The sequence below is a fragment of the Pseudorca crassidens genome, chromosome 13, assembly GCF_039906515.1.
Source record: "Pseudorca crassidens isolate mPseCra1 chromosome 13, mPseCra1.hap1, whole genome shotgun sequence".
Taxonomy (NCBI): Eukaryota; Metazoa; Chordata; class Mammalia; order Artiodactyla; family Delphinidae; genus Pseudorca; species Pseudorca crassidens.
This window is the reverse complement of record NC_090308.1, coordinates 12,525,131-12,537,666: the sequence shown is the minus strand read 5'-3', so window position 1 is coordinate 12,537,666 and position 12,536 is coordinate 12,525,131. Positions and strand designations below refer to the sequence as shown.

At 40.8% G+C, this 12,536-nt stretch overlaps 1 protein-coding gene across 2 annotated transcripts in view; it reads right to left on the bottom strand.

Annotated features, from left to right (window-relative positions):
- IPCEF1 (interaction protein for cytohesin exchange factors 1) overlaps positions 1-12,536 on the bottom strand; it is a 183,075-nt gene that overhangs the window by 91,067 nt on the left and 79,472 nt on the right. For both annotated transcript variants that reach the window (XM_067701721.1, XM_067701722.1), the window contains one exon: positions 3,266-3,318. In XM_067701721.1, the coding sequence (XP_067557822.1) occupies positions 3,266-3,289 (24 nt within the window). In that variant the 5' untranslated portion in view covers positions 3,290-3,318. The remainder of the gene's footprint in view (positions 1-3,265; positions 3,319-12,536) is intronic.

The following is a 12,536-nucleotide window of genomic DNA, read 5'->3' as shown; positions in this document are numbered from 1 at the left end:
AAGCCTTAAGATTCACATGCTGGTCGTTATTATTTATTTATCTATCTATTTATTTTAATAAGAAACTAATCATAACCATATGACCCAGCAATCCCACTACTGCGCATATACCCTGAGAAAACCATAATTCAAAAAGAGTCATGTACCAAAATGTTCACTGCAGCTCTATTTACAATAGCCAGGACATGGAAGCAACCTAAGTGTCCATCATTGGATGAATGGATAAAGAAGACGTGGCACATATATACAATGGAATATTACTCAGCCATAAAAAGAAATGAAACTGAGCTATTTGTAAGGAGGTGGATGGACCTAGAGTCTGTCATACAGAGTGAAGTAAGTCAGAAAGAGAAAGACAAATACTGTATGCTAACACATATATATGGAATTTAAGGGGAAAAAAATGTCATGAAGAACCTAGGGGTAAGACAGGAATAAAGACACAGACCTACTAGAGAATGGACTTGAGGATATGGGGGGGCGGGAAGGGTGAGCTGTGACAAAGCGAGAGAGTGGCATGGACCTATATACACTACCAAACGTAAGGTAGATAGCTAGTGGGAAGCAGCTGCATGGCACAGGGAGATCAGCTCAGTGCTTTGTGACCGCCTGGAGGGGTGGGATAGGGAGGGTGGGAGGGAGGGAGACACAAGAGGGAAGAGATATGGGGACATATGTATATGTATAACTGATTCATTTTATTATAAAGTAGAAACTAACACACCATTGTAAAGCAATTATACTCCAATAAAGATGTAAAAGAAAAAAAGAAACTAATCATAAAAGAAAACTAAGCCATACGGATTTGGTGTATAATGCTTAATCACCACAGTATAATGTACGGAAAGCCTTATAAACATCAAGAATTACACAAATGGATGTTTAGCGATTGCACCAAATTTAATCATTTATGTTAAAAATTTCCCCAAAAGCTACAGGTGACCCGGATCCTACAGGTGATTACCACCACTTACTGCACAACTACTAAGTGCCAAGGACCAGAGATTCGATGGCAAGCAAGTTCTAACACAGCTTCCAGTGAAACCCAGACAAAAGAGAGCTGAACAAGGATAATGAGGTCTGCACACCATTACAGTGCTTACCTAGAACTGGGGAGTCAGGGCAGGCCCTCCAGATAAAGACCTGCGCCTAAGAGGATGTGATACAGAGATGCAGGTACAAGCCAGGAGGCACTGACCACCGACTGCAGGTAGGTTTTGGACGTGGTCACCACATTCCGAGTGGCCAAGCCACATCATGTAAGTTATGTTTGAAAGTATGAAGTTCATCTGAGAGCCAAGCGAAGCCACTGAACAGATAGAAGCAGGGGGGTGGCAAAGTCACATCTGCAGTTAGGAAAATCCACCCTGGCTGTTGTGAGGCGGCGGAGAGTAGTCGGGGGTGGGGTAGTTGAGAGCAGGTGCAGAGAGAGGCAGAGAGCCCAGTGAACAGAAGGAAGGGCAAGCGTTGCATCTGCGAAGACGGAGAAATATTTAGGAGGGAAAACAGACAGAACTTGGTGAGTTAATACTGTTTGATTCTGTGTGACGCTTTAGCTTTGAAAATTCTGCTCTTTCCCTTCAGAGGAGAGAAAACCGGAGGAAAGAAAAGAATACCAGCAGATAACAGCAACTCAGCTTAACAAAAAAAGAGCAATGCTTTTTAACTATGCTATACTATAATATACTATAATGAGATTTCAGATGCTTAGAATCTACTTTCTTGAACAGTTTTATTAGCACCACTTCACCATATCACCCTGCCCCGACCAGGTGGTCGGCTTCTCCTCTTCGTACCCCAGCACCAAGCAGAGAGCTCAGCACACATAGCTCAATACATGTTAGTTTAGTGGAAATGAGGTGTAATTCGGGATGCGATTAGGCCACATGTGTCACGCCTACAGAAACTACCTAGCATAAAAATAGGTCTCCTGTGCTACATTTTATTTAGAGAACAAATGACAGCAGAAAATTGAACTAATTTTCTGAATGGAAAGATAAAGTAGGGTAACCACTGAAAAGCAGCTGGAAGAAATGCTTAAGAGAGACATTAAGCAGTACTGCCCAGATGCTGATGGCTGTGAGATAAAAATAACAGGTAAATAGACACACAAGGAGAGCTGAGCTGATTGCGTCTAGGAGTGGAGAATGGCTCATGAAATGAGAAAGACCCATAAAGAGCCAGAGTTCCCACCAAGAAGAACAGAATCCACTTGTGCCCAGGACCAAGGGGAAGCAGGTTACCTATTACAGCAGTAATAGCTATAGACTGGGGGCTACAGAACGATATGTTAGTCCTTTGGTAATCACATCTGCCATCTTTGTTCCAAAACCCAAGGCTATACTTTTTTTTATAAGATGTGGAGATTTTAACTTGTTTCAAGTCACAATTAAATCTCCAATTCCCACCTATTACAGTGGTTGACACTTGATAAACTCAGGAGAGGTAATCAGTGAGCATTAAATGAATGTCTCAATGAATGAATGAACGAACTTATTCATTTAACGTCCTTAGGTGGTCTCTTATTATTTAATTTCCATTCTCTTAAACATATAAGATAAATTCCTTCCAGCTGGAAGACTACATTTTTTCTTCAGAAAAAGCAAAGCAGTGTAATAATTAAACCCTCCATTACCTTTCTCAAGGATCCAACAGTCCTAATTCTTTCTTTTCATATCTTTGTTCCACATAACACATACACATGACACATATGCTTATAATCCCATGCATTTTTTTCTTTTTAAAACTTCTCATAAACTTTGGCTTTTCTGAACCTGAGTCTCCCTGACTCTATCTTTACAGATCTGTGACATCCATTTGCTTTTGTCCTTGACCAAACCACAGTGAGGGCTTCCCTGGTGGCACAGTGGTTGGGAATCCGCCTGCCAATGCAGGGGACACAGGTTCGTGCCCCGGTCTGGGAAGATCCCACGTGCCGCGGAGTAGCTGGGCCCATGAGCCATGGCCGCTGAGCCTGCGCGTCCGAAGCCTGTGCTCCGCAACGGGAGAGGCCACAGCAGTGAGAGGCCCGTGTACCGCAAAAAAAAAAAAAAAAAAAAAAAAGTAAATAGCTAGGAGTCTTAAACAAATGCTTGGTGATCATAAGAAACCCTCAGACTCTAACAAGAGGATCATTTAATTCCATTGTGACTAACCAAATGGAGGACAATAAATAGCTAGCCAAACTTAAAATCGACATAATTTTTTACTCATTCTTCAAACTGACAATTAATATTTCAAGTCAAGTATTACAAAGGGTACTTACAAGATCACTGCCATCAGTAGCCATGTATGATGTCAAATTGATAGAAACAAAAACTAGAAGAAAAGAAGGATTTTCAGTTAAATGTGGAATTAAATTGTTCATAAAAGCGTATATCTCTTTGACGGGAAGAAGGGCATTTCTATTTTGATTGATGATTTTCACAATAACAGTGATTCATTACATGGCCTTTTAATCCAGAATAAGCCCACTGTTAAAAACTGAGTTCATAAAATAAGCCAGAATTTCATCTGCAAGTTTGTCAGTATTTTTTTCAAGTCTACAGCAAGATGTATCTATTTTTTATCTACTTAATATTGTATAATACATAAACGTATATCTTTGAAAAGTGAAAATATTTTCATCTTCATGATGAACAACATAATGTAAGATGCAGAAATATTTGATCCATTACTATTATTCTGATTGTGTTAATTTAACAATTTCAAAAATGTAACTAATCCCTCTGCCTCAGAAGTCCCAACTTTAATATAAAGATGAGCTCCTTTTGATGTATTGCACTTTGTAGTGGATTACCTGAAAAACAAGACACTCTGGTTTCAAGAAAAGGAGATGAAAACAAAAAGAAAAAAAAAATCTCATATCTTCAGACTTTGACAAGCGAGAAACTTGGTAAACATCCACAAGCCACTGAAACTCTCTCCAAAGCAAAGAGCTTTTCAGTTCTTCCCAGTGACACCATAAATGCAGATCCAAACCCCATGTGACTTTATTTCTTATACCAATGGTTCCCAAGTTCTGAAAGATGTATACCGCTTTTTTATGTCAAAAATGCCATATTTATATTACATAAATATGAATAAAACATTTATTTGTAAAATGCCAAAGAGAAAAACCACAATAAAAAGACCAATCAATTTAATTACTTAATTTTTAAATTACTTGTTTAAAAAATACACTAAAATATAAATAGAAAATCAAACCACAAGCTGATGAAAATATCTGCAATATACATTTAATACATGAGAATCATAACATAAAGAGTCCTTACTCACCAATAAGAAAATAATAAGCAGACTGGGAGATGAAGATGGTGAAATAGAAGGACGGGGAGCTCACCTCCTCCCACAGATACATCAAAACTATATCACATGTGGAGCAGTTCTCACAGAACACCCACTGAGTGCTGGCTGAAGGGCTCATACAGCCACAGCTGCAAGAAAGACCACCACATGACTGGGTAGGATGAAAGGGGGAGAAAAGGAAGCAGGACGGGACCTGTACCCCTGGAGGGAGCTGTGAAAAGTTCCCTAACCCTGGGAACCGCCTTCACTGGCTGGGAGATCAGCCAGGACAGACAGGAAGCTTCAGGGGCTCAGAGGTGAGTGCAGCAGCCAGCTTGTAGAAGGCAGGACAAACAGAGACCTGCACAGAAGGTCCTGGCCACCTCGCTGCATGCCCAGCCTGAAGCGCATACCTGCTGGAGTGCTCGCTGGTGGCAGCTGGGTTCTGATACTCGGGCTTCAGCAGACAAACCCAGGGAGAAGATTCAGTTAGGCCATGCAGAGACAGCCCCAAGGGCCTCAGGAGTGGTCCAGGTCACAGCTGGCGGTGTGTGAGGGCAAATAGGAGCCCTATTGTCACTGCTAGTGCAAAGGGAGGGGCATGGCCCTGTCACAGCAGCCTCATTCTCAGCCTGCTCGGGTGCAGCCCCAACTCTACAAGCTCTGGGCGCACCCAAACACCTGCAGGTTGCCCACACACAGAAGTGGGGCTGAAATCTGAACTGATTCCTGGTGGGCGCGTGACTTCCACAGATTTACGCCACTGGCAGATTTGTGAGCGCAGCGCCTGAGGGACTTGCAGCCTGATTGCCAGCTTTTCCTCTGCTGAGATGGGGCAGAGGGCAGTTTCAACAGTGCACTTTGTAAGCACGCACGAGGGTGAGAGGCAACATCACAGAGCACACGTCTCAGTGGACGGCTCCTGCGGGGGAATACCCACTGGCTCCTTTCCCAGCGAGAGTGCGCCAGTCCCTTTCCCAGCGAGAGTGCGCCACAGCTTAGAACCAGATCTGAGGGCTTCTATTCCAATAAGTGGGGAGCAGGCCCTGCCCCCGACAGGGCTATGACAACCATGGAGCAAAGAGGAGACCCCTCCAACATCCAGTGCAGGCTTTGGCCACCACAACATCAATCACACCCTCTATCAAGGGGATAACGGCCAGCACACACTGAGGAAAGATGTGGCAGGCATCCATACCGAAAACAGCCCTAGCACAAAAAATATTAGCCTCATACAGGACGCTAAAAATATTAGACTCAAATAAAAACAGCCCTTCAAGACCACAATAGATAACTGCTTCTCCTAAATTAATAGAGTCAGAGAAATATAAGTAAAATGAAGGAGAAACCATTCCCAATTAAAAGAAGAGAAATCCCCTGAAAGAACAAACAATGAGACAGACCTCTCCAGTTTACTAGACCCCAAGTTCAAAAAGGAAGTAATAAAAATCCTGAAGAAATTAAGAAAGACTATGGATAGAAGTGTGGATCACTGTAATGAGGAAGTAGAAACTATAAAGAGGACAATTAAAATTAGACAACTCAATTGCCAAGATGAAAACTGAGCTAAATGCAACAAATAGCAAACTAAATAATGCAGAAGAGAGAAGAAGTGATCTGGAAGATAGAATAATGGAAATCACTCAATCAGAAGAGCAGACAGAAAGAAAAATGAAAAAAAATGAAAGCAACATGAGACCTATGGGATAATATAAAGCGTGCCACAGGAAGATCAGCTCAGTGCTTTGTGACCACCTAGAGGGCTGGGATAGGGAGGGTGGGAGCGAGACGCAGAGGGAGGAGATATGGGGATATAGGTATATGTATAGCTGATTCACTTTGCTATAAAGCAGAAACTAACACACCAATGTAAAGCAATTATACTCCAATAAAGATGTTAAAAAAAAAAAAAGCATGCCAATCTACACATAACAGGGATCCCAGAGGATAAAAAAGAGAAAAGGGGACCAAAAAAGTATTTGAAGAAATTATGGCTGAAAACTTCCAAAACCTAAAGAAGGAAACATATTCAGGTACAGGAAACACAGAAATGAAATGAACTGTCAGAAAAAAAAAAAAACCTCTTTTAAAATCATGTCAAAAAAAAATAAACCTCTTTTAAAATCATGTCAAAAAAAAATAAAATACCTAGGAATAAACTTGACCAAGGAGGTGAAAGACTTATACACTGAGAACTATAAAACACTGATAAAGGAAACTGAAGATGATTCAAAGAAATGGAAAGATACCCCATGCTCTTGGATTGGAAGAATTAATATTGTTAAAATGACCATATTACCCAAAGCAATCTACAGATTTAATGCAATGCACCCTATCAAATTACCCATGATATTTTTCACAGAACTAGAACAAATAATCCTAAAATTTATATGGAACCACAAAAGACCCAGAATTGCTAAAGCAATCCTGAGGAAAAAGAAGAAAGCTAGAGGCATGACACTCCCAGACTTCAGACAATACTACAAAACTACATAATCAAAATAGCATGGTATTAGCACAAAACAGACATATGGATCAATGAAACAGAATAGCCCAGAAATAAACCCATACACCTATGGTCAATTAATCTTCGACAAAGGAAGCAAGAATATACAATGGAGAAAAGACAGTCTCTTCAGCAAGTGTTGTTGGGAAAGCTGGACAGCTGCATGTAAATCAATGAAGTTAGAACACTCCCTCACAACATACACAAAAATAAACGAAAAATGACTTAAAGACTTAAATATAAGACAGGACACCTTAAAACTCCTAGAAGAGAACATAGGCAGAACATCCTCCATCATAAACTGAGCTTGGTATTAACAGATCCACACTACTACATATAAAACAGATAAGCAACAAGGTCCTACTGTACAGCTTAGGGAACTAGATTCAATACCTTATAATAACCTACAATGGAAAAGAATCTGAAAAACTATATATACATATGTGTAGATACATATATATGTATAACTGTATCACCTTTCTGTACACCAGAAACTAACACAACAGTCTAAATCAAATATACTTCAAGAAAAAAAACTAAAAATTAAAAAAATAAAATAGAGAACGAATAAAATAGCAAGTGAAGGAAAATTCAAAACATAACAATGACTAATGTTTAATCTCATTAGTAATAAAATATGTGCAGAGTAAAACAACAGCCTAATTCCATTTTCATTCTTCAAGATTGGCATACACAAAAGAATTGTCAGAAGCCAAGTTTGCTGGAGGTGTGGTGAAAAGAATAATTTGTTGTTGGGATGTCAAATTATTACAGCCTTACTGGAGGGCAAGATGATGTTGATGACAGTGGTGACAACGGCTGCTGACATTTGCTGCATCTTTACTATGTGCCATCAACCATGCTTAGTACTACTGAGTTTTCAATAATTCTTAATGAAAAAGTAGGGTAAAATATGTGCGATTTAACTTCATTCAATTTTTATTATAAAAATGTGGGTTTACATACATACAACTCAAACATCAATGCAATGGGAAAAACGTCTGAAGAAGTCCACAGCAAAATGTGTATAGTAATTATGAGTTATAATAAGTTATTTTTTATTCCCATACCTATTTATTTTCCTACAATAAGTGTTTATTTATAAAATGAAGATGTTCAGGTAAAATACTATGAATATTTTTTGATTCTGTATACTAATGTATTTTTCGTATCAATCAACTGAGCAAGTACATAATAAGTAAAAGCTAGTTTTAATTCAGCAGCGCTTTTAGGTAAAGAAGCTTGCAGAACTTGTACAAGTTAAAAGCGAAGCTTGGAATTGGTCTGGACTGAACTTAAATCCCAGCTTAAATACAGCTTTTACTCTGTAATCGTGGGCAAATAACTGATGTTTTGAGACCTCAGGACTCCCATCTGTGAAATGTGGATAAGAATTGTATTTTCTTCTTAGGATCAGATAAGAATTAAATGAGAAAATATCTTTATTTTCTTTATCTATAAAATATCTATAAAATATCTATATCTATAAAATATCTTTATAAGGCCCTTTATAAGGGGCTTAACATAGAATAAATGCTCAATAAATTATTTTATTGTCATAAAACATACTCATTCCCTAAGCAAGCATTTATTAAAGGTCAATTATATATACTCTTTAAATAAGTTGTAAGGGATCACAGTGTAACCTTTCCTGACTCTATGCAGATGGCTAATTGGCCCCTCCCCTATAATAACATAAATTGATTGCATTTATTAAGCAGTTACTATGTGCCTGGCCAATTGATGATTTAATATATCATGCTATACTACTGGTAGAACCACTTTATGAATAATATACTATTATTAGTCCCATGTCTTAGATAAGGCAATTTAGAGGAGGAAGTTAGTAAATAGGTATTTCCAAATTCAAACCCAGACTCCAGAGCCTGCTCTCTTAACCACCACAATATTATCCTGGCTCCCTCAAAGTCTCCCCACTAACTCCTAATGGCCTTGGTATTGTACCATGATGCTCTGGACAGGTCTCCCTGGTTTGACAATGAGAATGTCAAAAAGGCAGAGGCCAAGACCCAGTCTTCTTTATGCCCCATGTTCTAGCCCAGTGAGGCACACAGCTTAGACTGTACCCTCAGGCAACTTTATTTTTTCAGTGGAAACCTAAACCCCTTCACTCAGCCAGCTTTCTAGTAGTAAAACAAGCACAGAATTGACAGGAGATGATGGAAGACAAAGGGAAAAATTCACCTCTAAGTCTTCTCCTAAGCATTGGGATAGGTAGACAATACACTTCTTCAGTCACTGATATTAAGCCTTCCTTGGAACTCGAGGAATACTTCCCTTGTACATATTGTACCTCTTTACCACTTGACTGTCTCTTAAATGCATCCATTCTGTCTCTACCCATTGCTACCACCGTAGCAATTGGACCACTGCAGGAACATCCTAGCTGATGTCCTGGCTTTCCTTCTTGCCCAGAGTCATGCTTTTTCAATGCACATCTAACTATTCATCTCTTTCCTTACACTTCTACAATAGCTGTTGAGTCTTGAGATAAAGACCAAAATTATGAAAGGAAGGCTTTGTACTACCAGCCCTTTGCTTCCTTCTCCAACCTCAACTTGGATCATTTCCATGTCTCTTTCTTTCCATCTCCCTGACTCACTAGATATGTTTTAAATTCCTTAAACATGTTTCTACCAATCTCAGAACCTTTGTGCATGCTCTTCAACAGTCACTAGCCAAGATGACTTATACCATCTAATCTTTCAACACTCAGACCAAATATCATTTAGTCAAGAAAGCTTTCCATGATCCTTATTAGAGATCAATCTCCTTTTGTTTGCCCTCATAGTACCTTATCTTTTACTTATAGAAGGTCTCAGAGTTGTACAGAATTATTAATTTTGCAATTAGTTCTTTAACATCTGACCTCCCACTATAGTATAACTTGTCTAAGGGCAGGCACTCTGTCTTACCTTTTCTATCTGTTTACTGCTATATCCACAGTCATTGTATACCAGGTGATTAAATAGACATTTGTTGAGCAAATGAATTAAAAATACAAAAAAATGAAAGTACTAAACTATAGATGAGTTTCCATAAAGAAAACCTATGAATTACAAATTTTTTCATTTAGTGAAATAGTACTGTCATGAATATCCCATGAGAAATCTTCCCAATCTGAAGAATATGGAAATAAAACTGTGTTGATTGATGCCAAACCTCCCAAATCAAAGAGCAAGTGGGTAGAAATAATATGCAATCACTGGTGCAAGGAAGCATAGGTGAGGGGACCTAGGAATGAATGTACCTTTGTGGAGGCTATGGGAGTGTTTACTTAATGATTTTGGAGTTTCGGTACTTTGTTCCCTGAGGTAGTTGACATATATAAAATCTAAAATTTCACCAGAATGATTCAATGATAAATAATATGTAGCTCCAAGATTTGATAAAAATATTTATAAAGCACACCATAAAAGTAACTCATGAAAAATAATAATAATGCTGGCAAAAGTGCTTCGGAAGTAATTATTTTTCCATTTTCCCAACCTTTCTGAGAATGTCAGTTTGAGCAAGGTGCCCATGAGTGAAAGAGTTAAAGGAAGAAGTAGTAGTTATTTGGTATGTCTTGATAAAGAATTTTTGTATAGTTCCCAGGAATTAAAAACATATAAGAGCCTAACGACAGGGTAACAAATAACGTTGTAAGTCAAGTTTCCAGTTCTTTGTTTTCAACAAAATTGAAGAAAAATCTACTTTAAGTCTCTTAATCATTAAAAGTAGTAGTTGTGGGTTTCCCTGGTGGCGCAGTGGTTGACAGTCCACCTGCCGATGCAAGGGACACGGGTTTGTGCCCTGGTCCAGGAGGATCCCACATGCCGCGGAGCGGCTGGGCCCATGAGCCATGGCCACTGAGTCTGCGCGTCCAGAGCCTGTGCTCCGCAATGGGAGAGGCCACAACAGTGAGAGGCCTGCGTATCGAAAAAAAAAAAAAAAAAAGTAGTTGTGATAAATTACCATAATATTTGGCATATTCTTGGAAGGAGTCCAAAAAGTGCTCCATTCCCATCTATTTATTTATGTGAAAAATAGTTTTAAGTGCTCAGCATACATAAAAAACAATAATAGGATTAAAATTGGTTCTGAACTCTCATTCTAGAAGTAAATAATATTCATGGGTATGTTACATAATTAGAAGGAAAGCTTCATCTATGTCATTAAACAATGCATTTTCAATAAAAAATATTTACCTCTTGGGCTTCCGGGAAGATGGCAGAAGAGTAAGACACGGAGATCACCTTCCTCCCCACAGATACACCAGAAATACATCTATACGTGGAACAACTCCTACAGAACACCTAATGAACGCTGGCAGAAGACCTCAGACCTCCCAAAAGGCAAGAAACCCCCCACGTACCTGGGTAGGGCAAAAGAAAAAAGAATAAACAGAGACAAAAGGATAGGGACGGGACCTGCACCAGTGGGAGGGAGCCGTGAAGGAGGAAAGGTTTCCACACACTAGGAGCCCCTTCGTGGGCGGAGACTGCGTGTGGCGGAGGGGGGAAGCTTCGGAGCCACGGAGGAGAGCACAGACAGCAACAGAGGTGCGGAGGGCAAAGCGGGGAGATTCCCGCACAGAGGATCAGGGCCGACCCGCACTCACCAGGCCGAGAGGCTTGTCTGCTCACCCGCCGGGGCGGGCGGGGCTGGGAGCTGAGGCTCGGGCTTCGGGTCGGAGCACCGGGAGAGGACTGGGGTTGGCGGCGTGAACACAGCCTGCAGGGGGTCGGTGCACCACGGCTAGCCGGGAGGGAGTCCAGGGAAAAGTCTGGAGCTGCCGAAGAGGCAAGAGACTTTTTCTTCCCTCTTTGTTTCCTGGTGCGCGAGGAGAAGGGATTAAGAGCGCTGCTTAAAGGAGCTCCAGAGACGGGCGCGAGCCGCGGCCAAACGGGCGGACCCCAGAGACGGGCCTAAGACGCTAAGGCTGCTGCTGCCGCCACCAAGAAGCCTGTGTGCGAGCACAGGCCACTGTCCACACCTCCCCTCCCGCGGAGCCTGTGCAGCCCGCCACTGTCAGGGTCCCGGGAACCAGGGCCAACTCCCCCGGAAGAACGCACGGCGCGCCTCAGGCTGGTGCAACGTCACGCTGGCGCAACGACACGCTGGCCTCTGCCGCCGCAGGCCCGCCCCGCACTCCATGCCCCTCCCTCCCCGAATCCGCGGCTCCTTTAACCCCGTCCTGTCTGAGCGAAGAACAGACGCCCTCCGGCGACCTACACGCAGAGGCGGGGCCAAATCCAAAGCTGAGCCCCTGGGAGCTGTGAGAACATAGAAGAGAAAGGGAAATCTCTCCCAGCAGCCTCAGAAGCAGCGGATTAAATCTCCACAATCAACTTGATGTCTGTAGAATACATGAATAGACAAGGAATCATCCCAAATTGAGGAGGTGGACTTTGAGAGCAAGATGTATGATTTTTTTCCCCTTTTCCTCTTTTTGTGAGTGTGTATGTGTATGCTTCTGTGTGAGATTTTGTCTGTATAGCTTTGCTTCCACCATTTTTCCTAGGGTTCTACCTGTCCGTTTTTTGGTTTTTTAAATTTTTTTTCTTAATAATTAATTTTTATTTTAATAACTCTATTTTTATTTTATTTTATCTTTTTTTCTTTCTTTGCTTCTTTCCCTCCTTCCCTCCTTTAGACAACGAATCATCCCAAATTGAGGAGGTGGACTTTGAGAGCAAGATGTATGATTTATTCCCCTTTTCCTCTTTTTGTAAGTGTG